This window comes from Urocitellus parryii, chromosome 10 (assembly GCF_045843805.1).
Source record: "Urocitellus parryii isolate mUroPar1 chromosome 10, mUroPar1.hap1, whole genome shotgun sequence".
Lineage (NCBI taxonomy): Eukaryota > Metazoa > Chordata > Mammalia > Rodentia > Sciuridae > Urocitellus > Urocitellus parryii.
The window spans coordinates 70947096-70974504 of record NC_135540.1 but is presented as its reverse complement, the minus strand read 5'-3'; the positions used below and the strand labels follow the sequence as shown (position 1 = coordinate 70974504).

The 27409-nt window shown below is 41.7% G+C and overlaps 1 protein-coding gene across 2 annotated transcripts in view; it reads right to left on the bottom strand.

Annotated features, from left to right (window-relative positions):
- The window catches only part of LOC144257329 (lymphocyte antigen 86-like), a 66883-nt gene that overhangs the window by 22904 nt on the left and 16570 nt on the right, over positions 1-27409 (bottom strand). For both annotated transcript variants that reach the window (XM_077803567.1, XM_077803568.1), the window contains exons 2-3: positions 19117-19207; positions 17662-17789 (exon numbers count right to left, since the gene is read on the bottom strand). In XM_077803567.1, the coding sequence (XP_077659693.1) occupies positions 17662-17789; positions 19117-19207 (219 nt within the window). The remainder of the gene's footprint in view (positions 1-17661; positions 17790-19116; positions 19208-27409) is intronic.

The following is a 27409-nucleotide window of genomic DNA, read 5'->3' as shown; positions in this document are numbered from 1 at the left end:
GGTTTTGGTGACATTCCCCTTGCAACCGTAAAATGAGAGTATGGATGATGATGGCAGGAGAGATGGAATGATGTCCCACATGTCACAGAACCTCCACTCCCTCCGGGGAGCCATAGATTCATTCAAGGAGGAGGAACCAAGATACCTTGTCATTTGGGTTATGTGCATTTGCTGCTGAATAACAGGACCCAGAGGTGGGATTGGGAAAAACCAAGAATAAAGGAAAGGGATCACCAGGGCAAAGGCAGGTGGCAAAGGAGTTTACAGAAGCAGGTGGTCCAAAATATGGCCCACACATCACAGATGAGCAAATAGGTAGAAAGAGGTGATGTATTTAAAATTGAGGATTCAGATAAAGCCTCTTAATCCCCTTCTGGTATGGCAGAAATCAATAGCCGAATTCCCAAGGCTTGCATTTGCTAATGTGTGTGTAGTGAGCATTAAACAACTGAATAATGAGGCCCAAAGTAGGGTAGTGGTACCACGTCTCTGGGCATGCCTTAAGGGTGTTGTCAGGACATCAGCATAAATCAGTGCTTTTCAAGGTAGCGCCTGCCTGGAAGGTTGCTGTCCCCTGTCCTCTACAATAGTCATGCAGGATATAAGGCATTTTGCAGAAAGTATTCATGGGAAATTTTCCAAATCAAGGCAACCAACAGATTGCATTTCCATCCTTCATAGACCTATGGAAAGGAACCCATTGACACAGAAATAGGGAGAGCCCAGAAATCCAGCTGTTGAAATCTGAGTTGTCATCTAGAGAGAAAAGAACTGTCAAGACTGAGTTCTGAATAATTACAGGCAATGAGATGGAAAAGGCTCTGCAGTTAGTGACCCTCAGGGGATCATCAGGTACAGGCATGCAGTAAAAATCTGGACCAGAAGGAGAGACCCTGGCTAACAGAAAGAGAGGACAGGGAGCCAACACTAGTGGCCCCTGTAGTTACAACTTTCACTAATTTGTATACGTAAAATCAGTTCCTATTGGAGTCAAATCCCTTAGTGGCTGTCAGGGGATAATATTTGCCTTATGGGCAATATCATGCCAGAATTTAAAGATAGCTCCCAGGAGATCTCCTCTGCTGTATATTGAAATTCATTTAATTATGATGTAGTCTCCACTTTTGGAAAAACACTTAAAGTGGGAAAGTTCAGATTTACACAAAAGATAAACCAGGGAGCAATCAATTCCTAGACTGAAGAATTCTTCCATTTGCAAGAGGTGTCACTGTAGTATTTTTTTTAAGTTACAAGCTTTTAAAATTAATGCATTTAAAGTCAAGTCCAAACCCAATTTTCCCCTGTTGCTTACACAGTACATAAGGTGAGGAATGCCTATATTTGTTGTGTATATTTTGTAATAGATTTGGCTCATACAATTTGTTTCTGCACAGGGCCAGGGGCACCATGAGACAGCAGTTCCTCTGGGCATCACTGACTTCTGCCTCTCTCTGAATTCTGACATCATTAAGTTGTATCTGCATTTCACTGTACTGCACCATGCCAATTATAGGTGTTAACATTTCCAAAAAAAGAATCCTTGAGCTACAGATCCCTAGTTTGTGATCACCTGTGCTCAGTGTATACACACATGCACACACACGGGATTTATTTATTTTGCTCTGCCAAGACTTCTGTTTTCAGTTGGTTTTGGCAGTAGGTTGGTGTGTTAGTCAGTTTTGCATCACTGTAACAAATAACCGAGATAATCAACTTATAAAGAGAAAAGGTTATTTTGGCTGATAATTTTGGAGGATCCAATTCACGATCCATTGGCTCATTGTTTTGGTAACACATCATGGCAGAAGGGTGTGGTAGAGAAAACCATTTTACTTCCTGACCACACAGCAGAAGAGAAAGAGAGAGAGAGAGGAAGGGACTAAGGTCCCATAATCTCCTTTAAGGTCAAATTTCAATGATCTAAGGACCTCCTATAGGACCCTACTTTCTAAAAGTTCCATGGCATCAACCTGAAGACTAAGCCTGTGATACATGTGGCTTTGGGGGACAGTCAACATCCAAACTATTGCAGTTGGATACAGTTGATATCCACAAGTCCAGCCATAAAATGATACGTGAATTATTTTTGGAAGGTGATTACTTACATGGTGCTGTGAAACCAACACCACCTCACCCAAGTTGATCTGCCCTGGCCAGAATCCACAGAGGTTTGGCCAGAACCAGGTTTAACAGTAGATGTGTCTCTTCAGCAATTCTGTTTACTTTATGGCCTCAATCTGGCCCTTCATTTAGACCTGAAGGTTCATTTCCAGCTGAGAATCTTGTTCCTGGCCTTACTTCATATACTTTAGGCAACTAAAACACGAGCCACCAACTTCCTTTGAATAATTTCTCGCCATTTTTTAGAATTTAGGTGGAGCATGTCATGGGCGGGGGATTGTTCCTGCTTCAGGTGGACACTTTAGTTTCAGGGTCAACAATGAATCTTACACTTTTTTTTTTTTTTTTTTTTTTTGCTCTGCTTAACTTCTTGCTTCGCTTTCATCTTCCTGAGGTGGGATATTCTGAGAAACTTGTTGAACAGAAGGAGCTCCACTGAGAATAGACATCAAGGTGGGTTTAACTCTTAATAAATCAAACACTGAAAGAGGCTGAAGTGACCGTGACTCAGTTTCAGGAGAGGCAGGGCTGTGGGGGTCTCTTTTGTGGTGTGGGGTAGTGATGGCGGACCTAGACTTTGGGGGAATTTCCTTGGAGAGGCAGTTGTGGGGGAGTCTTGTGGGGTTGTGGTTGTGGACCTCTGTGGATGGTGTCACACTGCCTTAAAAGGGAGCAAACGTTCTCATGGGCGTTTATTCTGGGAGGAAGTCAAGTCCCCAGCAGAAAAGGAGAACTTCAGAGGCTGACCTTAACCGGAGGCAAGGAGCAGAACAGGAACAGTCACTGGTCAGGAAATCCTGGGATGCTGACCAGAGTGAGAGGCGATAAGCTGTCTGCCTCCCTGGCTTCTCCAGGAGCCAGAATTCCTACATCCACCTTGTTCCTGTGGGAGAACCACGCTGAGCAGCCTTGTGAGTCCCCCAAATGATTTGGTTCCCTTGAGATAGGGGGGGAAGCCCAGAGAGACTGGTTGCCATGACTTCCAATGGACCAGGCACAGGCATATCTTTTCTTATTTAGTTTTCATTTGCTCAAGAAAGAATTATGTTTACTCCCACTGAAGAGCTGAGGTTCCTGAAATTAAATGCCCTTCCAGAAAGAAGGGCTTCTGTTCCCAGCCTGTGGATGGCAGCTGTGGGCGGAAAGGAAACCCTCACTCTCTCTGCTCCTTCTCCTTCGTAACCACCATTCTCACTCTCTTCCTGTTAGGTCCCCTTGGCATCAAATCTAATTTGTGGGCACTGGTCAAGAATAAAAAGCTAAGATGTTACATCTTCCTAAGTAACTTGGATCTCAATTTATGTTGAACTTTGGGTCAAATATTTACTATCTTAAGCACCAGTGATTTGGGCGGTAAGTCTGGAATTCTGACCTACCTTATGGTAGTGGTTCTCAAGAATTTAACAGGGATTGGCAAGCTCCAGCCTGTAGGCCGAACCCTGTCCCATACCTGTCTGTGAGTAGCCAGATGCTGAGAATGATTTTTATTTTGCACTTTGAAATGGTTAAAAAAAAATCAAAAGAAAACTAGCATTTCACTGTATGAGAAACGCCTGATATTTCAATTTCAGTGCCATGGTTTTAGTCTTTTTGGATAGTTGTACCCATCCATTTTCATCTCGTCTGTGGTGACTTTCAACCTGAGGGACAGAGTCGAGCAGCTGCCACAGAGACCACATGATCTGCGAAGCTTGAAATATTGACTATCATCTTGTTATGGTTTGGATAAGAGGTGTCCCCCAAAGCTCCTGTGTTAATGGAGGACTGCTTCAGAGGTGAAATGATAAGACTATCAGACCTGTAAACTCATCAGTGGATTAATCCATTTGATGGATTAATAACTTGAAAGGACCACGGTGCTGGGTGGTCATTATAGGCAGGTGGGGCATGGCTCCAGGAGGTGGGTCCCTGGGACTGTACCCTTGGAGGTTACATCTTGTCTCCCTGGCTTTATCCCATCTCTCTGTGCTTCCCAACTGCCAAGGAGGTGACTGGCTTTCCTCTGCCACGCCCATCACCATGATGTTCTGCCTCACCTTGGACCCAGCATGGTGGAATGTGCCAACCATCAACTGAACCTCTGAAACCATGACCTCAAAATACATTTTTTTTCTCCTTTAAGTTGTTCTGCTCAGGTGTTTTTGTCACCATGATGAAAATCTGACTGACTCTCTCTATCCAATAACAAGTTTGCTGAGCTGTGGACCGAAGGGTTTGTAAAAGACAGATTGCTAATCCCCGGTCTCAGAGTGACTGGTTCAGTACGTCTGGGTGGGGACCAACATTTTATTTTTATGATCATTTCTTAGATAAGGCTGATATTGCTCTTCAGCCTTGCCTGGACACTGGACCTAACTAGCTTGGATCCGACCCTGGAGATTTGGGTGTAATTGGTCTGGGTGTTGGGATCTCCGAAATTTTAAAGGGAGTTTACAATGCAAACACTGTCCAATAGAAATACAGTAAGTCACATATATGATTTGATATTTTAGTAACCACGTTTTAAACGCTGAAAGCAATTTTAATAATATGTTAATAATGTGTCTTATCATTGATAAATAATAGGTTGATATATTTTATTTCACTCAATTTCTTGGTTTGAATATTCAATGTCTCCCAAAGGCGTGATTCCCAGCTGATGGCCCTGTGGGGAGATGGTGGAACCTTGGGGGTGGGGCCTTGAGGGAGGAAGTTAGGTCATTGGGGGTGTGCCCTTGGAAGAGACACTGGGACTCTGGCCTCCTTTCTTTTTACTTCCTGGCTACCATGGGGAGTGCAGCCTTGTTTTACCATATGTTCCCACCACAATGGGCCTCCCACAGGCCCCCAAACAATGGAGCCAAGAGACCATGGACATCAACCTCTGAAACTGTGAGCCAAAACCAACCTTCCTTATTGTAAGTTGATTTTCTCAGGCATTTTGGCACAGTGACAGAAATCTAACACACTCAATATATCCAGAATATTATTTCAACATAGCTGTTTTGAATGTGTCTACCATGTTTTAAGTATTTATTGAAACTGCAAAGTCATATCTTAATGGTATTTGGAAGTGAGTCTTTTGGGAAATAATTAGGATTAGATGAGATCACAGAGATGTGGCTCTAGTGATGAAATTTGTACCTTTATAATAAAAGAGAGACTTGAGCTAGCACAAGCCATGCTCTGTCATGGGACACCCTGTGCCATGTTATAAGGCCCTCCCCAGATGCTGAGTGGATGCTCGTGCCAACCTCCTAGATTTCCCAACCTTCAGAACCACAAGTCAAATAAGCTCCTATTCTTAAAAAATTACCGAATATCAGGTGTTTTGTTATAGCAACAGAAAATGGATGGATGCAGACGTATAACCAATGTAACAATGATCAAGACTTTTACATTTTTCTTTTCATGTTTCATCTTTTTTTTTTTTAATGGAGGGCTTTTTATTTTTTTATTTTTTATTTTTTTTAATTTATTTTTTTAATGTCGGTTGTTCAAAACATTACATAGTTCTTGACATATCATATTTCACATTTTGATTCAAGCGGGTTATGAACTCCCATTTTACCCCGAATACAGCTTGCAGAATCACATCAGTTACACTTCATTGCTTTACATATTGATAAACTCATGTCTGTTGTATTCTGCTGCCTTTCCTATCCACTACTATCCCCCCTCCCCTCCCCTCCCCTCCCCTCTTCTCTCTCTACCCCCACTACTGTAATTCATTCCTCCCCCTTGTACTGTTTTTCCCTTTCCCCTCACTTCCTCTTGTATGTAATTTTGTATAACCCTGAGGGTCTCCTTCCATTTCCATGCAATTTCCCTTCTCTCTCCCTTTCCCTCCCACCTCTCATCCTTGTTTAATGTTGGTCTTCTTCTCGTGCTCTTCTTCCCTAGTCTGTTCTTAGTTACTCTCCTTATATCAAAGGAGACATTTGGCATTTGTTTTTTAGGGCTTGGCTAGCTTTGCTTAGCATAATCTGCTCTAATGCCATCCATTTCCCACCAAATTCTATGATTCTGTCATTTTTTACTGCAGAGTAATACTCCATTGTGTATAAATGCCACATTTTTTTTATCCATTCGTCTATTGAAGGGCATCTAGGTTGATTCCACAGTCTTGCTACTGTGAATTGTGTTGCTATGAACATCGATGCAACAGTGTCCCTGTAGCATGCTCTTTTTAGGTCTTTAGGGAATAGACCGAGAAGGGGAATGGCTGGGTCAAATGGTGGTTCCATTCCCAGCTTTCCAAGAAATCTCCATACCGCTTTCCAAATTGGCTGCACCAATTTGCAGTCCCACCAACAATGTACAAGTGTACCCTTTTCCCCACAACCTCGCCAGCACTTATTGTTGTTCGACTTCATAATGGCTGCCAATCTTACTGGAGTGAGATGGTATCTTAGGGTGGTTTTGATTTGCATTTCTCTGATTGCTAGAGATGGTGAGCATTTTTTCATGTACTTATTGATTGATTGTATGTCCTCCTCTGAGAAGTGTCTATTCAAGTCCTTGGCCCATTTGTTGATTGGGTTATTATCTTATTGTCTAATTTTCTGAGTTCTTTATATATTCTGGATATTAGGGCTCTATCTGAAGTGTGTGGAGTAAAGATTTGTTCCCATGATGTAGGCTTCCTATTTACCTCTCTTATTGTTTCTTTTGCTGAGAAAAAACTTTTTAGTTTAAGTAAGTCCCATTTGTTGATTCTAGATGTTAACTCTTGTGCTATGGGTGTCCTATTGAGGAATTTGGAGCCCGACCCCACAGCATGTAGGTCGTAGCCAACTTTTTCTTCTATCAGATGCCGTGTCTCTGATTTGATATCAAGCTCCTTGATCCATTTTGAGTTAACTTTTGTGCTTGGCGAGAGAAAGGGATTCAGATTCATTTTGTTGCATATGGATTTCCAGTTTTCCCAGCACCATTTGTTGAAGATGCTATCCTTCCTCCATTGCATGCTTTTAGCCCCTTTATCAAATATAAGAAAGTTGTAGCTTTGTGGGTTGGTTTCTGTGTCCTCTATTCTGTACCATTGGTCCACCCGCCTGTTTTGGTACCAGTACCATGCTGTTTTTGTTACTATTGCTCTGTAGTATAGTTTGAGATCTGGAATCGCTATACCACCTGATTCACACTTCCTGCTTAGTATTGTTTTTGCTATTCTGGGTCTTTTATTCTTCCATATGAATTTCATGATTGCTTTCTCCATTTCTACAAGAAATGCCGTTGGGATTTTGATTGGCATTGCATTGAACCTATAGGGAACTTTTGGTAATATCACCATTTTGATGATGTTAGTTCTGCCTATCCATGAACAGGGTATGTTTTTCCATCTTCTAAGGTCTTCTTCAATTTCTCTTTTTAGGGTTCTGTAGTTTTCATTGTATAAGTCTTTCACCTCTTTTGTTAGGTTGATTCCCAAGTATTTTATTCTTTTTGAGGATATTGTGAACGGCGTGGTTGTCCTCGTTTCCATTTCAGAGGATTTGTCGCTGATATACAGGAATGCCTTTGATTTATGCGTGTTGGTTTTATATCCGGCCATTTTGCTGAATTCATTTATTAGCTCTAATAGTTTCTTTGTAGACCCTTTTGGGTCTGCTAGGTATAGAATCATGTCATCTGCAAATAGTGATAATTTAAGTTCTTCTTTTCCTATTTTTATGCCTTTAATTTCTTTCGTCTGTCTAATTGCTCTGGCCAGTGTTTCGAGAACTATGTTGAACAGAAGTGGTGAAAGAGGGCATCCCTGTCTTGTTCCAGATCTTAGAGGGAATGCCTTCAATTTTTCTCCATTCGGAATGATGCTAGCCTGAGGCTTAGCATAAATTGCTTTTACAATGTTGAGGTATGTTCCTGTTATCCCTAGTTTTTCAAGAGTTTTGAACATAAAGGGATGCTGTACTTTGTCGAATGCTTTTTCTGCATCTATCGAGATGATCATATGGTTCTTATTTTTAAGTCTATTGATGTGGTGAATAACATTTATTGATTTCCGTATATTGAACCAACCTTGCATACCAGGGATGAATCCTACTTGATCATGGTGCACAATTTTTTTGATATGTTTTTGTATCCGATTCGCCAGAATTTTATTGAGGATTTTTGCATCTAGGTTCATTAGAGATATTGGTCTGTAGTTTTCTTTCTTTGAAGTGTTTTTGTCTGGTTTCGGAATCAGGGTGATGTTAGCCTCATAGAATGAATTTGGTAGTTCTCCCTCTTTTTCTATTTCCTGAAATAGCTTGAAAAGTATTGGTATTAGTTCCTCTTTAAAGGTTTTGTAAAACTCTGCTGTATACCCGTCCGGTCCTGGGCTTTTCTTAGATGGTAATCTTTTGATGGTTTCTTCTATTTCCTCAATTGATATTGGTCTGTTTAGGTTGTCTATATCCTCCTGACTCAATCTGGGCAGATTATATGACTTAAGAAATTTATCGATGCCTTCACTATCTTCTATTTTATTGGAGTATAAGGATTCAAAATAATTTCTGATTATCTTCTGTATTTCTGAAGTGTCTGTTGTGATATTGCCTCTTTCATCCCGTATGCTGGTAATTTGAGTTCTCTCTCTTCTTCTCTTCGTTAGCATGGCTAAGGGTCTGTCAATTTTATTTATTTTTTCAAAGAACCAACTTTTAGTTTTGTCAATTTTTTCAATTGTTTCTTTTGTTTCGATTTCATTAATTTCAGCTCTGATTTTAATTATTTCTTGCCTTCTACTTCTTTTGCTGTTGTTTTGCTCTTCTTTTTCTAGGATTTTGAGATGAAGCATGAGATCATTTATTTGTTGGTTTTTTCTTTTTTTGAGGAATGAACTCCAAGCAATGAATTTTCCTCTTAGAACTGCTTTCAATGTGTCCCATAGATTCCGATATGTTGTGTCTGTGTTTTCATTTAACTCTAAGAATTTTTTGATTTCCTCCTTGATGTCTTCTAAAACCCATTGATCATTCAGTAACCTATTGTTCATTCTCCAAGTGATGCATGATTTTTCCTTCCTTCTTTTATCGTTGATTTTCAGTTTCATTCCATTGTGATCAGATAAGATGCATGGTATTATCTCTACTCCTTTATATTGACTAAGAGTTTCCCTGTGACATAATATATGATCTATTTTTGAGAAGGATCCATGTGCTGCTGAGACAAAAGTGTAGCTGCTTGATGTTGGGTGGTATATTCTATATGTGTCAATTAAGTCTAGGTTGTTAATTGTATTATTGAGTTCTATAGTTTCCTTATTCAGCTTTTGTTTGGAAGATCTGTCCAGTGGTGAGAGAGGTGTGTTAAAGTCTCGCATGATTATTGTATGGTGGTCTATTAGATTCTTGAACTTGAGAAGAGTTTGCTTGATGAACATAGCAGCCCCGTTGTTTGGGGCATATATATTTATGATTGTTATGTCTTGTTGGTGTATGGTTCCCTTGAGCAGTATGTAGTGTCCCTCTTTATCCCTTTTGATTAACTTTGGCTTGAAATCTATTTTATTTGATATGAGTATGGACACTCCTGCTTGTTTCCGCAGTCCATATGAGTGATATGATTTTTCCCAACCTTTCACCTTCAGTCTATGTATATCTTTTCCTATCAAATGCGTCTCCTGCAGGCAGCATATTGTTGGGTCTTGTTTTGTGATCCATTCAACTAGCCTGTGTCTCTTAATTGGTGAGTTTAAGCCATTAACATTTAGGGTTATTATTAAGATATGGTTTGTTCTTCCAGCCATAGTTTGTTTATTAATGCTATTAAACCTGATTTGTTTTCCTCTTTGATTATTTTCCCCCCTTTACTGTCCTACCTCCCACTGTTGGTTTTCATTGTTGTTTTCCATTTCCTCTTCCTGTAGTGTTTTGCCAAGGATTTTTTGAAGAGATGGTTTTCTAGCTGCAAATTCTTTTAACTTTTGTTTGTCGTGGAATGTTTTAATTTCATCTTCCATCCTGAAGCTTAATTTTGCGGGATACCCGATTCTTGGTTAGAACCCATTTTCTTTTAGAGTTTGAAATATGTTATTCCAGGATCTTCTAGCTTTTAGAGTCTGTGTTGAGAGATCAGCTGTTATCCTGATTGGTTTACCCCTAAATGTAATCTGCTTCCTTTCCCTTGTAGCTTTTAAAATTCTCTCCTTATTCTGTATGTTGGACATCTTCATTATAATGTGTCTAGGTGTGGATCTCTTATGATTTTGCACGTTCGGCGTCCTGTAGGCTTCTAGGATTTGGGATTCTGTCTCATTCTTCAAGTCTGGGAAGTTTTCTTGTATTATTTCACTGAATAGATTGCTTAATCCTTTGGTTTGGAGCCCTGTGCCTTCCTGTATCCCAATGACTCTTAAGTTTGGTCTTTTGATATTATCCCATAGTTCTTGAATGTTCTGCTCATGGTTTCTTAGTAGACTTGCTGAGCTATCTATGTTCTTTTCAAGTTGAAATACTCTGTCTTCATTGTCTGATGTTCTATCTTCTAAGTGATCCACTCTGCTGGTAGTATTCTCAATTGAGTTTTTAAGTTGGTTTATTGTTTCCTGCATTTCTAGGATTTCTATTTGTTTGTTTTTTATTACCTCTATCTCCCTGTGAAATTGATCTTTTACTTCCTGGATTTGTTTGTCAATGTGATCTTTCATTGTCTGATTTTGCTGTCTCATGTCTTCCTTGAGACTCCAGATCATCTGAAGCATGTATGTCCTGAGCTCTCTATCTGACATTCCATCTGTTGCAGCTATTACCTCTTCTAAAGTTGAGTTGACCTGCATTGCCTGTGGTCCTTTCTTTCCTTGTCGTTTCATACTGCTGGCGTTTCTTTCTGCTTGGTGAAATTGTTGTGTCTTTGATATTTTCCCTCTATTTATTTATATTGCTCTTGTATAGTTGAAAAATCACCCTTGCAGGGCAGGTAGTGGCTGTGATCCTCCTCCAATTAGTGTGATCCGTCTACCATGCTGGCAGGCCCTAGGTCTGCTCTGCTGGTCGGTCAAAGGTCCGCCTACCCAGCAGGCGCCAGGGGCACCTGTGTCACTCCGTAGGTTGCTGGGCCTAACCTCCTGATGGGTTGCAGGTTCGCCTAGCTTGCAGGCATTGGGGGAGGGGCCGGTTCCACCCCTCAGCAGGCTTTGGGCCCGCTCTGCTGGTGTTCACAGTCCCGCCTACCTTGCAGACACTTGGGGAGGGGACGGGCCTGGCCCTCAGCCGTCCGCCGGACCTGTCCTAGTGGGTCCGGTCCGCGTTCCCCGCAGGCACGTGTAGCTGTTCTGTCACTTGGCTGGTTCATGTTTCATCTTTAAAACCGAGTCGTAGTTTACACTGATGACATGTTTCAATTCAATTTCAGAGGGTCAGGAGCCACATATAGCTTGTGGTCCCTGCAGAGAATAGCATGGGTCTAACTAATATGCAATTGAGATCCAGTGCAGTGAGGGCCCTGGAGTATCCTGTTTGTTAGAACATGCTTGGTTGTCACTTAATAATATTCTTATATTTTCATGTAATTCAATAATCTCCTATGATATCATTTAAAATCACAGCTTATTGTGTGCCCCTTGGTTTAGCTAAACAATGACCTATTTAATAAATTCCCTACAATTAGTTGGTGGCTATGGACCAGACCTAAGCTAGTTACAGCTAGACTGTTCTTGAATATCAGGAGAATTGACTATAGCTTCCTTCCTTAGGTTTACTAATTTGGTGTGGTCATTAAAACTTTCAATTAATCTCACTTTAGCCTTAAAATTGAGGCCAAGCTTATGGATTTAGTTGTACAACACGGAGGTGAAGTGGAACAGATCTATATGATTCAATGCTCAGGGTCTCAGGAAATACTCACAGAGTAGAAGATATAATGTTGCCTGTTCTGTCACCTTCTCAATGAGCCCAGTACCTGGATAAAGGGATTGTAGGGAAAGAGTACAGAGTGGATACTTCATAATTGCCCTGACATTCTATGCCAGTCTTTGATGCAGAACTTTCTATACATTCACCTTCCACATAATGGGCTTGCTTCCAGATCACAGCAATAAAGCAAATATCACAATAAAGTGACAGATGACTTTTTGGGCTTCCTGGTGGGTGCATATTAAAGTTATATTTATGTTGTACTGTAGTCTATCAAATGTGTAAGAATGTTATGCTAAAAACACAATGTGAATACCTTAAATAAAAAGTATTTTGTGGGGCTGGGGATATAGCTCAGTTGGTAGAGTACTTACTTTGCATGCACAAGGCCCTGGGTTCACCCCCCAGCACCACCAAAAAAAAAAAAAAAAACCCAAACAAACAAACAAAAAACCTTTGTGGCCAAGAAAGTGTGAGACACAGATACAGAGTGAGCACATCTGTGTCTATAGCCCTGCTCCATGCAAGGTTGCCAGAATCCACCAATTTGTAAAACATGCAGTATCTGTGAAGTACGATAAAATGAGGTACGTGTATTCAACTGCATATATCATTTAATATAAAATAGGTTACGATTCCCTTTTAAAAACTCTTAGATTTACTTTATGGGGAAAAGAGAATTTGTCTCTCTTCTTTTATGCAATGATAAACTAATATTTGAAAGCATAACCTTGCAAATTCATCATAAAAGCAAAGATTTCTAAAATAGGTAAAAACACAGGCCTTCAGTTCTACCATTTAGAAAGAACTACTCTTCTCTCCTAAATGTTTACATCCAGAGTTCTTTTGGTGTTTATGATTGCACACATTTAAATAAAAAACAGGATCCAACAGAGATATTCTGCTTCTTTTTTGCTTAATAATATTATTACATTTTCATGTTATTCAATAATCCCTATGACATCATTTAAAATCACAGCATATTGTGGGCTCCTTGGTTTGGCCAAACAATGACCTACTTAATGAATCCCCTATTATTGGACACACAGGTTGTTTTTCCCCAGTTGTCAATCACCCCATTAATAATGCTGCCAGAAGAGCATCATTTGGTCTTTGGATCCAATACACTTCCTGCTTTAGAGCTAGCAAAGGGAAGCCCAGAGGAAAAGGAGACATTATTTTACACTTGCAGTCTCACTAAGCCTGACTAATTTTGTAGTTTTCATCTGCCTTGGAGGACAGCCAGTGGGATGCAGTTTGCAGAGGGAGGCACAGAAATGTGGTGGCAATGATAGCAATCACTCAACCGCAGTGGACGCCGGAGTGTGCCGCCCACGGTGGACACTGAGTTTTCTCACCATTCTGCTAGGAAGAACCTGCAGGTCCCTGGGACAGTTTCCTACATGATATGTCACAGCAGCCTGTGCTTGGGTTTGGACTGGCTTCACTTCTCCCTGTGTCTCTGGTGTCATTTCCCCTTCTCGTCCTAGTGTCAGTCACTTCTCTGGAACAGAATCCTTCCTGTGGTGGATTTGTGGGTGGGTTAAAACAATTTAATAACCCAAGAAGCCTCTGAATTTAAAATGTTAGCTTCTCTGGCTTATGTAATTTACATAATCATTTGTGCATGCAACATTTATATATTGCTCTTCTGATTGTTTTGCACTATCTGAAATTTCCTGGCAGGTCCCCAAATGCCAGCTCCTCAGCTGCCTATGCAGTATCATCCCCATAGCAATAAAGCAAATAAATGGTTGCGGAGCTTCCCAGCATCCAAATGAGGTAAACACGAGCTTCTGAGCTGGTACACCAAATTAGACACCCCAAATCGTTTGAGGGAACAGTATTTCTCCTGTTGTATTAATTCTATTAAGGTCATGAATAGAGGGATAAAAAAATAAGGTTTTCTTAAGCTTGAGGGGCCCAGTGAATTTACTGTTTGCTTTGTGTCTTCGTGCTGTGCATACGCATCATGAGATGGTCATTTTGAGGTGGGCGGTAAGGTCTGTGTTTAAAGCAGTCGTGTGTCCCTATGCAAATACAATCCAGGTATTTATTAAATCTTTTCCGTCAGCTCTCTATGCCCTGTCTGCAGAAAGGTTAATGGGGGACACACTCACAAATACACTTCCAGCTGAGATAAGGTCTGTGGCAGAAATAGAACATGATGCTCTGGGAGAAGTGAGAGGGAGCAATTCATTTGGCTGGGTTTGAAGGAGGCTTCTTGGGTTAGATCTGGACAGAAGAAGAAAAGTGGGAAGCAGGCTTTACAGGCTAAGGGGACCACCTAAACAATGTTGTATGTGTTAATGTGCAGGCCTTGGTCAGAAAATGGCGATATTTTGTTGAGGTGGTTGTTAATGGTGCATATGGAGAATGGAGGGAAATGTAGCTAGAGAGGAGGGATAGTCAAATTTATGATATACTTTGGTCATCAAAATAACTCAGGCTTTGGAATAAACCTAGGTGGTCATCAACAGATGAATGGATAAAGAAAATGTGACACACACACACATACACACATATATTCACACATTGAAATATTACTCAGCCATGAAAAGGCACGGAATTCTACCATTTTCAGCAATATAGGTAAAAGTAGATGATACTATGTAAAGAGAGATAATGCACAGAAATATAGTTACTATTCTCACTTATGAATGGAAGCTAAAATGTCGATCTCAAAGATGTAGAGAATAGAGTAATAGTTATTAGAACCAGAAAAGAATGTGGGCTGAGGAAAGAAGAGAGGAGAGTTAGTGGGCTCAAGATACTACTGGATAGGAGAATGGGTCCTAATGCTCTACAGCATAGTAGGAGAACTATGATTGACACTTAATTGATTATTTCAAAATAGCTTGTAGAGAGGATTTTGAAAGTTTCCAGCATTACTTTGTACCTGAAGGTGATAGATCTGTCAGTTACTCAGACTTGATCATGAGACATTGAGTACTTGTATTGAAATGCCACAGTATACCCCATAAATATGTAGGATCACCATGTGATGAAAAAATGTATTTTAAAAATATTGATAAAATGACAGTCTTTATTCTACAGGAAAAGATACTCTTGAAGTCCTTTGGGCAGGAGGTGACATTTCTAGAGCTTTGACTAGAAGAGTTAGCTGGCAGCTGTGTCAGGGGTGGAGAGAGACTTGATCTAGGGACTGGAAAGACATCTAGTGTCTGTACTTTCTTGTTAAGTTGGTAGGACTTCCAGGTGACCCATCTCCACATTTGGGTTCAAGCTCCCTTATTTGGTAAAAAAAAAAAAAACTGAAAATATAATCAAGAGGCTTGAGATAGGACAATGGATGTTGGCCATAGGTGACAGCCTATTAAGTGGTTAGCCTTTCCTGGGTGGGAATTATTTAATCATCAGCTCAATATGATTTGAATTCCTCCAGAACATTCTATACAATCAGGTCTATGTTCTCTTTTATCTTTATTTTTAAGATATTTGTGTTTAATTGACATGGTAACAATTTAATAACCCAAGAAGCCTCTGAATTTAAAATGTTAGCTTCTATGGCAGAGTGTGGCATTCCAGATGTGCATGTAATGCATAACTGGCACGCTACCACTTCAGTGTGTGTGTGTGTGTGTGTGTGTGTGTGTGTGCATGTACACACACATGTATTTGTAGTTAATGATCCCCACATTTCAGGCACATTTGAGATACAGTCCACCCTCTGTGTCTGTGAGTTCCTTATCTCTGGATTTTTTATCCCAACATTCAACTGACCACAGATGGAAAAAAATGGAAGAAAATGCATCTGTATTGAGCAGGCACAAAATTTTGGGTCATTATTCCCTAAACGATACAGTATAACAACAGTTTACATCGCATCTACATTGTATTAGGTATTACAAGTGATCCAGAGATTATTTAAAACATACGGGAGGATGTGCATAGGTTCTGTGCAAACACCACCCCATTTGTCTAAGGGACTGGAGCATCCACAGACTTTGGTAATTACCAGGTGACCTGGAGCCGGTCCTCCACTGGTGCCTACGGGCCACTGTAAGGGCTAACCAAGGTGATACTGCTCACACTTGGGAAATCCGTAGTCGGCTGGGGATGACAGACAGGGGTAAACAGGTATAGTACCATGTGGTGGGTGCTGCAAGTGAGTTGTCTGCCACACACTTATGGGAGAAAGGAGGCTGAGGAGCAGAGCTGCAAGAACTGTCATTTGCAAATCACAGTGAAGTTCTGCAGACGTCCTTCTGGTCAACCCTCCTCTAAGTTCCCTGATTTCTTTTCTTGCACAAACATCTTTTATCTGTATCCCTGGGTCTAGGAAGGGGACTCCAATTGCTTCTAGATCTTTCACTTAGAAAGGAAAATTGGGGCTGGGCGTGTAACACACGCCTGGCATCCCAGTGGTTCAGGAGGCTGAGGTGGGAGCATTGACAATTCAAAGCCAGCCTCAGCAACAGCGGGGTGCTAAGCAACTCAGTGAGACCTTGTCTCTAACTAAAATAAAAGAAGGGCTTGGGATGTGGCTCAGTGGCTGAGTGCCCCTGAGTTCAATACCTGGTACCCCTCCCCCAAAAAAGAAAATTGGGCGTTTTGCAAGGATTCTTGCTGTTTTACAACCCTAGCTGCCTTGAGAGGGAAAATCGACAGGAGGATGACTCTGGAGTGTGGGTTTGGGTTATGCTCCCCGTTGTCCAATGAGAATAGGAAGGAGTCCCTGGGAGGGGGACTAGCCAGTGGAGAACAACTAACCAGAGGAGGTCAGCCGTAGAGCTGACCCACATTTTAATTAAACAAGTGCGTGGGCTCTCTCGTCCAGCGAGAACGTCCACGGAACAGGGTAGAGGAGAGTGTGGCTGTGAGGTCACTATTCGAGACCTCTGGAGACCAAGCAGGAAGCAGGTCTGATTTCATTGCGCAGTTACCATGTATATATAGGCAGTAGCTAAGCAGATGACAGGCAGCCACCAGTGCAATTTCTTGCCACCTGTCCTTGCAGTGACCAATCGAGGAGCGGGCCATGGAGCAAGCACAGGGATTGCAACACGCAGCCTCACGCCCAGGGCTGTGCCTACAGGGTAAGCGGTTTGCTGCTCATGCACCTAGCACGAGGGGAGTGGCCTGCCACTCAGACACCAGGTATGCACTTGTCCCAACAAAACAAGGAGGCTTGGTTTGACTGGCAGGTGAGGACAAGGACAGGAGGGGTGGGGACAGGCTTGCTCTTGGCTGTGTATGGAGGAGGGGTAGCAGATTAGTGAACTGAAGGAAAGGCAGCTAATGTAATAGGGCTTTCTCTGCTTCCAGTCTAGCTACCTGAAGGCCCTGTCAATCAACTGCCCGCAGGGGAAAGCAGTGAGATGTGGTTAAGTCTCACTGTCTTTCCTCTTTCGAAGTCCATTGCTCTATCAGCAAGACTGCACCAATCATCGAACCTGGGAACAGCATTGGATTTTCATGGATTTTGGGGAAGTGATTGGACCCTTCTTCTTCTAGCCTTTTTCTTAAGGTGCCACTATTCACAGGAACAATCCCGTTTGGAGACCATCTTCTATACAATGTCTCATTTTTGAGGCTCATGACAGCCCTGTGGGGAGGCGTTTCTTGTGATTTGTTTCTAAAAGGTGCTGTTGAGTGAGGCTCAACTTGTCCCAGGATGGGGGAGAGGGGGTGGGCAGTGGGCTCGGTCCCGGGGTTCTGACCTCAGATGTAAGCCTTGGGTCGGGCAATGACTTACCTCCTTTCCTTCTTCCACAGAAAGAAAACTTGGGTAGATCGTCCTCGCAGATAGGATAGGAGAAATTCAGAACAGAAGCGCCTTTCGAGAGGAGGAGCACCTCCAGAAACAGCTCCCGGATATCTTCCCTTAAAGGAGAGGAGGCGGCCATCACTAGGACTCCACAGCAGGAGACAAGGACCCTTATTTCCCTTTGACTGCTTTGTATGGAAAACTTTTTTTTTTCCCTAGTAAAACAACACTGAAACCATACTGAGGGGACTGTGATGACCCTGGGTATGAAAACCGGCCCATTCTCAAGTGCTACCTCTTTGGGGCAAGGTGGCTCCTCTGCTGTGTGGCTCACCTTCAATGCTCTGGCCCCTTAATGAGGTGTCTGCAGGGGGCTTCCAGAACTTCTCAGCTCCATAGTGCCCTTTATCCCTAGTGGCCATGTGGGGTGTGGTCAGCCCACACACACCCCTGATGTTGCCAGGCAGGCGCAGGCACCTCTGTGGTCTGGTTTCCCCAGCTCTCTGCCTTCTCCTCTCTCTTCCTTTTTATGTTCTACCTACTCCTGTTCCTCTTTTCTCTCTTTCATACTCTCCACAAAATATTTCTTGAGATGCTGCTAGAGTCCTGACATTGTGCAAAGTTCTAGAAACACACAGTTGGGTGGGTTCTCGGTCTCTGGGAACGTCCGCTCTATTTCTCTGGATGGTCCCACACGCTAGGTTGATGGAATCCTTTTGCTCTGGTTTTGATAAAACTGCTTTAGGAAAGGAGATAATTTAGTAACTAGAGCAAACATATAAGCCGATTGTAATGGCATGATCAAATAAAAAACACAACAGAAATTGCTGTGGCTCATTGACTGGGTTGTGTAGAGAGACTGTCTCCTCTTTGCCTGGGTCAAGGTCTAAGAACTTGGATTAGCTGCTCAAGACACAAAATAATGCAAATGACAAACCATGCTGCTTGGGGAAGGGAATAGATTTGTCTGTGGCTGAGATACATAAGCAAAGGATCTCTCCTAGAGAGACAGCAATACTTAGTCTCAAAATATTTTCTTGGGGCTTGGGATGCTGCTCAAGTGGTAGAGTGCTCACCTAGCATGCATGAGGCACTGGGTTCGATCCTCAGCACCACATAAAAATAAAATATTGTGTCCACATAAAACTGAAAAATATATTTTAAAAATATTTTCTTTTTTTTTTTCACTAGGTATACTGATTTCAGGTGCTTATTCCATCCAGAGAGGTGTATAGAGTCTTTTTGGTAGAAAAATGGAACATTAAATGAGAGTGATACTTTACTTGGATATTACCCAGAAAGAGGATTGAAGGTGGAAACAGAGTTAATTCCAGAGAATGGTGGGGGACTACTGGGCTAGCCAGCCATTATTGATCATATGAGTCAGTTGGTGTGTGGGGCAGGAAGTTGTGCCGTGCTTTATTTCGTGGTCATAATTTCTACTTACTCAGAATGATGCCAAATCTAATGCTGAGATGCGGTTGTAATTTTTTGGAACACTGGTCAACAGAAAAGCCGAAATCCTGCAAAGGATCTGCCAAGAAGAAAAAAAAGAAAAAAAAATAGATTATTCATGTGTATATTGTATAACAATTGTGTTAACTAACCCAAGTTCACTAGAATTTATTCAAAAGAATATTACAAAAATACCTTTTAAAAAAGTAAGTTTTCACCAGCAACTCCTGGTCTCTCCAAAGTCAGTGTTGGGTCCACTCTTAGAGCTGGTCCACCTCAGCTGGTCAAGGCTCTGTTTACACAGACAACAGGGTCCTGAGCCACAGAATTAGGACAGCATCTTGATCATTGGGTTTCATCTTTGCCTGGTGAATGATTTTGTCATTCAAACTTTATCTTCTGAATTTTTATCTCTGCCTGAATTCTTTTTTTTTTTTTGAGAAATAGGAAAGAAAAAAGCTTGCTTGAATTCTTTTGGCTCCTGAACTTTTGGCTTTAAAATTGTTCATTAATTGCAGAGAATACTTCATAAAATATTGATGATTATAATGAAACAGAGAGAAAAATATGCAGATTATCAAATTTAAGAGCTGCTGTTGTGATTTCATTTCATCCCACCCCATCCTACCCACTCCCATCCACTATAATAATACCCCTCTGCAAATATTCCACTATGTGCAGGGTATTGCGTTAGATATGACAGAGTCTATGATGATAATGTAATTTAAACATAACTTATGCTCATTCAAAAAGCTCTGATGGCTCATCTATGTCTTAGAGTAAGTGCACAAATGTTCTACTGGCTCCAGCTTCCAAACTGCACATCACAAATCTATTCCTTGAGACTCAGTCTCACGCATCCCTGGAGCCTGGGGTGGCCATGTACACACTCAGCCAATTCCCAGCATACCTGACTTGCTTGTGAACTCTCTCCCATCTCAGATGATCTTAGTCTTTTTGTTCATTGTCTAAACACTCAGTTCTGGTTCATTCCTAGCTTTTGTGAAGGCTTCTCTGATAATCCTGAAAACAGCCTTTCGTTTCTTTGAATTCTTAAAATAGTTAGGTCTGAAAAACTTTTTAAAGTGTGTGCATATCTACAACTTTGTGCTTTGCTCTGTGCCAGATCCTTACAACACTTCATATACACATGAGAATTCTCAAAAGGAGGGGCCAGTGTTTGGGTTTGTTGGTTTGTTCTATTTTTTTTTTCCATTTTCTTTATGTTTACCACTGGTTCTAATAGAGGAGAGCTAATTTATTTTCTCATTCTTTTTTTTTAAATTGACACATAATTGTACATATTTATAGAGGTATATAATATGATATTCTGGAATGTTTATACAATGAGCAATGGGATCAAATGTTGGTAATTGGCAAATCTATCACCTCAAACATTTATCATTTCTTTTACTGGAAATATCCAAAGTCCTTTCTTCTAGATATTTTGAAATATATAATAAATTATTGTTAACAGTAGTCACCGCACTGGGCTATAGAACACCATATTCCATCTTCTTATCTAACACTTTTCTATCTTTTCTCTCCCCTTCCCAGCCTCTGGTAATCACTTCTTCTAGGAGACCAACTTTCTTAGCTTCTACATATGAATGAGTACATGTGGTATCTGTATTTTTGTTCCTGATTTATTTCACTTACCTAACCTTCTCCAGGCTCATCCACTTTGATGCAAATAACAGAATTTCATTATTTTTATGGCTGAATCATATTCTGTGGTGCTATCACACATTTTTCTTTATCCATTCATCCATGGGTGGACCCCTAGGTTGTTTTCATATTATAGCTATTGTGCCTAGTTCTGCAGAAAACACGGAAGTACAAATATCTCTGCACATATTTAATTTCCTTTGTATAGACCCAATAGTGGGATGGCTGGGTCATACACTGGATTGTTTTTTTGAGTTTGTTGAGGAATCTCCTCACCATTATTGATAATGGTTACACTAATTTCATTCCCACCAACAGTATCTAAGAGTTCCCCTTTGAAGAGACTAAATTTTAGTCAAGGTCTCCCTCTACTAAGCACTGAGCTGTGCACTTTGTAAGAGTTTCCACTTCATTCTCCAGACCACCCAGCGCCTGGCACAGTCTACACACAGGAATCACTCCATTAATATGCATAATAATTGGATGGATGGCATCTATTGACCTATCTGTGTATCAGCTCCAAATCCGCTCCTCTGCACTTGCTTTGTGAAACTGGCCTGTCTGCAACCCTGTTACTCCTTTGTCACCTGCAGGTTGAGGTGTCAGAGAGAGACGGACCTTGGAGCCAGAAGGGGACTTGCTTCTGGTGCACTTGCTGAAAGCATCAGCAGCGATGGCCCATCTCCACAGGAACCCACTGGTTCTAGTGTCCAGCTCTCTTTTGCACTTTCCAGAATCTGTGGGTCCCCAACCCTCTGCCATAACTCTTCCTCAGAGTGGCTGCCCCTTCCTCTGCAGTCGGTCTCAGCCCCACAGGTCCTTTCAAGCATGCAGGTTCCAATAACCCCAACATCTGCTCTTAGCTCTCCTAGCCCCTGGGGGCGGTGCTATTCCTCCAGTGTCCTTATTTTACTCTTTTTATTTTCTGACAACTGATTAATCAATTCCCCATATTAAATTCCTTCTGTTAAAATAACTGATATGGTCTCCATTTTCCCAACAGGATCCAAATTGGTAGAATAGAGTAATTGAGAGAGAAGTGGGCAGGAGGGAGAAGTCGGGGGGTCTGATTTTCTTAATTTCTGTGGTGGGGAAATACAGACTCAGAGAGGTTGTGTTAAATTTCTCACATCCCAGCATTAGAAAGTATCAAGATCCAAACCCAGACTTAAAAACAAGCAAGGAAGCAATTTGATGTCTAGTATTGTGCAGTGATACTCAAAAAGCAGAGCCTCCACTCTGTATGTCAACTATTGGATCTGTTAGATTTCCCAGAATATTTTCTGTGGAGGCGTATGGCACCGGGTAGTTCTTGTTTATAACTGATTTCTCTTTCAGCTTAGTTATGAGCTCCCATTTGCCAATGATAATGTTCCAGACAGTTTGAGCATCTGCATTGGTGAGCTGGAAGACACATCAGTGGCTATGGTGTCTGCCCTGGAAATGATCAGGAGGCAATTTCAGTCTTGCAAATTTAACACAGCTGCACCTTCAATCAAAACCCCTTTGGACTGGTCACTACTTTTCCTGGGGGAAAACATCTTTTTTTTTTTTTTTCCTTAGGCTCATTAGATTCCTTCCTAAGCATCTTCATGCTGTCTCAGGGCTTCTTTCAACTCAGAAAAGAGGACTAGGGGGATGGAGACAATGTTCTACTACAGTCTTGGCACTCAATATTGGAAGACAAGGAGGCCAGCTAACAGATGTTCAGGAAGGTCCATCTTCAGGGTTGTTGATTAATTTAAGTTGCCATCTGAGGCAAAATAGAAGAGGCTGAGTACGCATCGTTGGGTTAATTAGCAGTTACAGAATTCCACGGTATGTTTATCAATATTTTAAAAGTATAGGTAGAATAAACTAAGGCCAGGGGAAGGACATGAAGCTTTTCCATGGCATTAGAAAAACATTGTTAGAAAAACAATCTTAACAGGGAACAAAACCACAAAGAAAACAGTAGGTTGCTTTTCACCGAGGAAATGCACATAGAAGTCCAAAGATGGATTGCTTACAAAGTACTTAGGGATTTGGTAAACTTTTCTACTAGTTATTTCAAATTGATATATGAGATGAGTGATTTTTTTTATTTTTTTATTTTTATTTTTTTTTAGTATAAGCATGCAGTTTGCAGACTGTTTTGGAAAAGTGACCTCGGTCCCTCCCATCCCCCAATCCCACCCTCTTAAATCTCTGTCCTTCCTGGTATTTATTTATATTTTCCACTTAGGCACTTAGCAAGCTCCATGTTACATTTGTTTGAATACCTCCCTCATCTCTAATCAGACTCCCCAGCACTAGGGGCATCGTGTCCTAAGGGCACTAAGCCCCAAGCCATTATTTGCTCAATGAATTATAAAAGGTTATTCTCAATTCACTGAGAACCCTAAAGCAGGGTTTCTCAACCCCACCACTATTGATTTTCTTTTGAATTAGACAATCTTTTATTGTGGGTCTGTTCTGCATCATAGGATATTCAGCAGCATCCTTGGTTTCTACTCACTAGATAACAGCAACTCCCCTGCTCAAAACGCTTCAGGACCACCTACCAAAATAAGACATAGTAGGTTATAATTTTTAAATAGTTCTCATACAGGATGAGTAGTGGTTGGGCATGGGAGACTTTGCCTCGAGTGATTTTTAATATATATAAATCTGATCAACTGATTTTGGATTTTCTAAAAAAATATAATTGAAAGCTTAATGAGAGTCAGGGTTCCTGGGCTTCTTATAGACACTTCATTGTAGAGCGGCATATGAGCTGAGGAAGGAAGTCAGACTTCTTAGGGAAATGGAAGCGCTGTTCTTTCTGAGTATTTTTCCTTGACCTCACTCTTACACCCGCTTTCTGTCTGTTCTGTCAACATTGATGTCTCCAGGGTTGGAGGAGCCAGCTGGGCTCAGAGGGAGCAGGCTGGCTGATGACCAATTCTGCAAGCTGCTCTTCAACTTCCCATCTAGCTGTGCATTGATCTGAAAGTTTGTGTCTCGGGCAGCTGTGTTTTGATCGGGGTATTTTAATTTTCTTGTATGAGTGCATGGGATAACATTCAGGGGTCATTGTGGATCTCTAAAAGAGGGCCATGCTTTTTGAAATTCCATGGCTGACTCTCCATTACCAGCATGTCACAAAACTAACCTTCACGTCTTCCATTTTTTGACTCCACTACGCTCCTTCTGTCCCCTTCCCTCTCTCTGCCAAAAGGAAATAACTTACAATATGGTGAAAGTATTCTAGCCATGTTTTTATATTATTTCCTCATCTTTTTTTCCCACTTGTCAAATCTTATTACTTATAGAACGGCACAGCATGGCCCTGATGGGTCATTATTTCAAATAATAGTAGTTCAATTCCCATTCAAGTCTGCTCTGCCAGGATTTCACTGGGACTTGCCTTGCCCATTCAAAGTTGTATATGTGAGATGGTTTCTTTTCATCTGAGACATGTAGATGCCTAAACATGGTTCTTGATAGCTGCCAGGGTCCGGCTGCAGCAAAATAACGGGGGGGGGGTGGGGGGGTGACGAATAACTTGTGTACGCTGATACAGCAGGAATAGGAGCCGTTTATTGTAGGGCAACAGAGCTATTTATACATTTTGCACAGCTTATCTTAATTAGCATAAACTAGATACATCAATCAACCAATAAGGCATCTCCAAACTTAATGGCTCAATTTTGTTACTTCTCAAACCACTCCCTCTGACATTTTGCCAGGCACCATCCAGACTTGTTTACGAACTCTAACATTTCTCTGGCAAAATACCAGGTGTTATTTTTGACTTATTTGCAGACCTTAACAGATAGCAAATGTAATAAAAATGGAATTAACACCATCACCATGGAATATCTACTGTTTATAAAATGAGAGATTAGGAACCCCAGAGCCCTGCAGGCTGCCTGGTAACTGTGATGAATTAATTTTTTAGTGTGAAGGTATATTTGAGTTGCTGAACTGAAATTTGGGATCCCTCATTTGTCTGCTTCCAACTACAAAAGAAATGGAATTCATTATTAATTGCCTTTTATTGACAGAAGAGGGTAGAAACACACACTTTGGACTTTGAATTCACCCCCACCCCCACCCCGAAATAACCTGTTTGGCCTCCATCAGCAGGGGAGGTGGTTTTTGTGTCATAATACAATAGTCCCCTCTTAACTGTAATTTTGCTTGCTGTGGTTATTTGTGGTCAGTTCAAAGATATTGAATAGAAATTTCCCCCAAATAAACAATTCACAAGTTTTCAAATTGTGTGACATCCCGAGTACTGTGATGAAATCTTGAGCCATCCTGCTTGGGAGATGAATCACATTTTTGTCTAGTGTATCCACACTGTATACACTACCCACCCAACAGTGACTTAGTAACTTTCTTGGTTATCAGATCAACTCTGGTAGTTCTGCAGTGCTTATGTTCAAGTAATCCTGATTTGACTTAATAATGGCCCCAAAGCACAAGATTAATCATACTATCAATTTGGATACACCAAAGAGAAGCTGTGATGTGCTTCCACTAAGTGAAAGGATGAAGGTTTTTTGACTAAATGAAAAAAAAAAAAAAACAAATCCTATGTTGAGGTTGTTAAGATCTATAGTAAGAATGAACTATCGTGTCTGAGAGGTTTAGCACTGTGGTTTCAGACATCCACTGTGAGGCTTGGAACATATTCCTGGGGATAAAGGAGACTACTGTAAATAGGATTGCCCTGGACATGCTTCTGAGGTTAGGGATGATCTTTGCTACCAGTTCTCAAACACAGCTGCAGGATGGAATCACTTGAGGAGTAGTGTAAAATACCAAATGCCTGGGTCTCCCTCCAGCTGTTCCAATGTAAGGCTTCCTCAGATTGAGATTCTTAACCCCTCCCTGGGTGATTTTATTGCCTCACCTCATTTGAAAACCATTGCAATAATCCATACAGGTTTTTTGCTAATTCCCTGGGTATACTACTATCTTATAGGTGGGCTCCTGTATCTACATGCATCATTTCAAGCTCAAAATGTCTCTCTTTTATAAATTTCCTAATAAATGTCTTGACAAAGCAGTCCACAAGTGTTATAGAGTTGATGATGATTTAGGGAATTTCGGGGCTACCTCCCCCCTCCCCCTCCCCCAACCACTTGCTGATATCTGTTTCGGGGTCCCTCTCTGCCTCTCCTCTCCCTTTTGTCTCTACAGAAGCAATATGCTTTTCCTTGCTTCAGTGCTGGGGAGTTAGAGTCACACCCAGTTACCCCTGGGCCTCAGCAGCTCCCCTAGCGGCTCCTCAAGGGTTCTTTCTAGAAAGGCAGGGCTCTCCTTAGCTGCAGGTCTTGCCACAGTCCCTAAAAGATTTTTTTTTTCTTTTTTCTATTTCACTTTCTGAGCACATGATCCTTGTCCCGAAAAAATTTGAGATGGGTGTCCAGGGACCAAGAAGATAGAGCTAAAAGGACAGACAACAAAGGTTAGTGGAGACTGGCAGAGGGTAAAATATAGGGCACATCTGTCTAAAAAAAAAAAAAAAAAAAAAAAATCCTAATTTGGAGAAGAACATGAAAGAACAGCAAAATGTTGGCAGATCTGAGTGAGGGGTGAGCCCGGGAGAGCCAGGACCAGAGAGGGCCTGGGGCACACTCAGGAGGCCTGTGCCACTTGCAGGGCTTGGGAGGAGCTCTGTGCCTGGAACTGAGCTGTAGTTTATGGGTGGTGTTTGCTTGGGTCTGCACAGATCTTAAGTTCCCAGAGCTCCCTTCAGAAAGATCCTGCCGAGGCCAGGACATTTGACCATGTTTTTGTCTAAAACCAATAAAGTTGTCACGACTCTCCATGGGTAGGATTTTGCACGGACATAGTTTTCGTTCTTCTGGGATAAATGCATGAATGTGGGATTTCTGGGGCACGTGGTAAGTGTATATTTAATTTTATAAGAAACGGCCTGACTGTTTCCCACAGGGACTGTGAGATGTGAGGGGAATCTGGCAGGCAGTTCCCCAGGGAGAAGTCAGAGGGACCTCGTCCAGTGGGTGGTCTGCAACTGCTGTACCTTCTCAGCCCTCTGGGCTCTGGCAAGACTCGCTCTGTGAACTAATCAGTACCACCCGGAGCAAAGCAGCCTTGGCTAATTGTTACTGCTGTGCAGGGGAGGGGACAGCTTGGATGCCTGGGACACGTCCCTTCCTTCCCAAGGCTGCGTTCAGGGCCTCAGAGGTGATTCTTGCCACACGCAGAGGCCTAAAGACAATGGCGAGTTCTTGAGATTCTGCCCCCCCGCCCCCAGCTCTGCACAAGGCTTTCTTGAAGGAGATCAATTTAATTTATTATTTTTCCTCCTCCACTTCCTTACACTGCCTCCACGCCCTAGCAAACCCCCAGGAGGAAAAAAAAAAAATCAATTTCCACTTTTCCTGGGAAGCAATCCTGCTGACTCATGAAGGGCCTTCTTTCCCATGTTAGCGTGCCTCAGGGGGCTCAGGACGACTTTGCTTCCCAATGTGGCCTTCTCTGGTTTAAGGGCAGAGGAGTGACTCTAGCAAGAGGTCACAGACTGGGTCTTCTGCAGAGAACCAGAGGCCCAATATCTCCTGAGCACAAAATCCCCGGCTCCCCAAAGCTTTCCAGAGAAGGCAATGTGGATGTC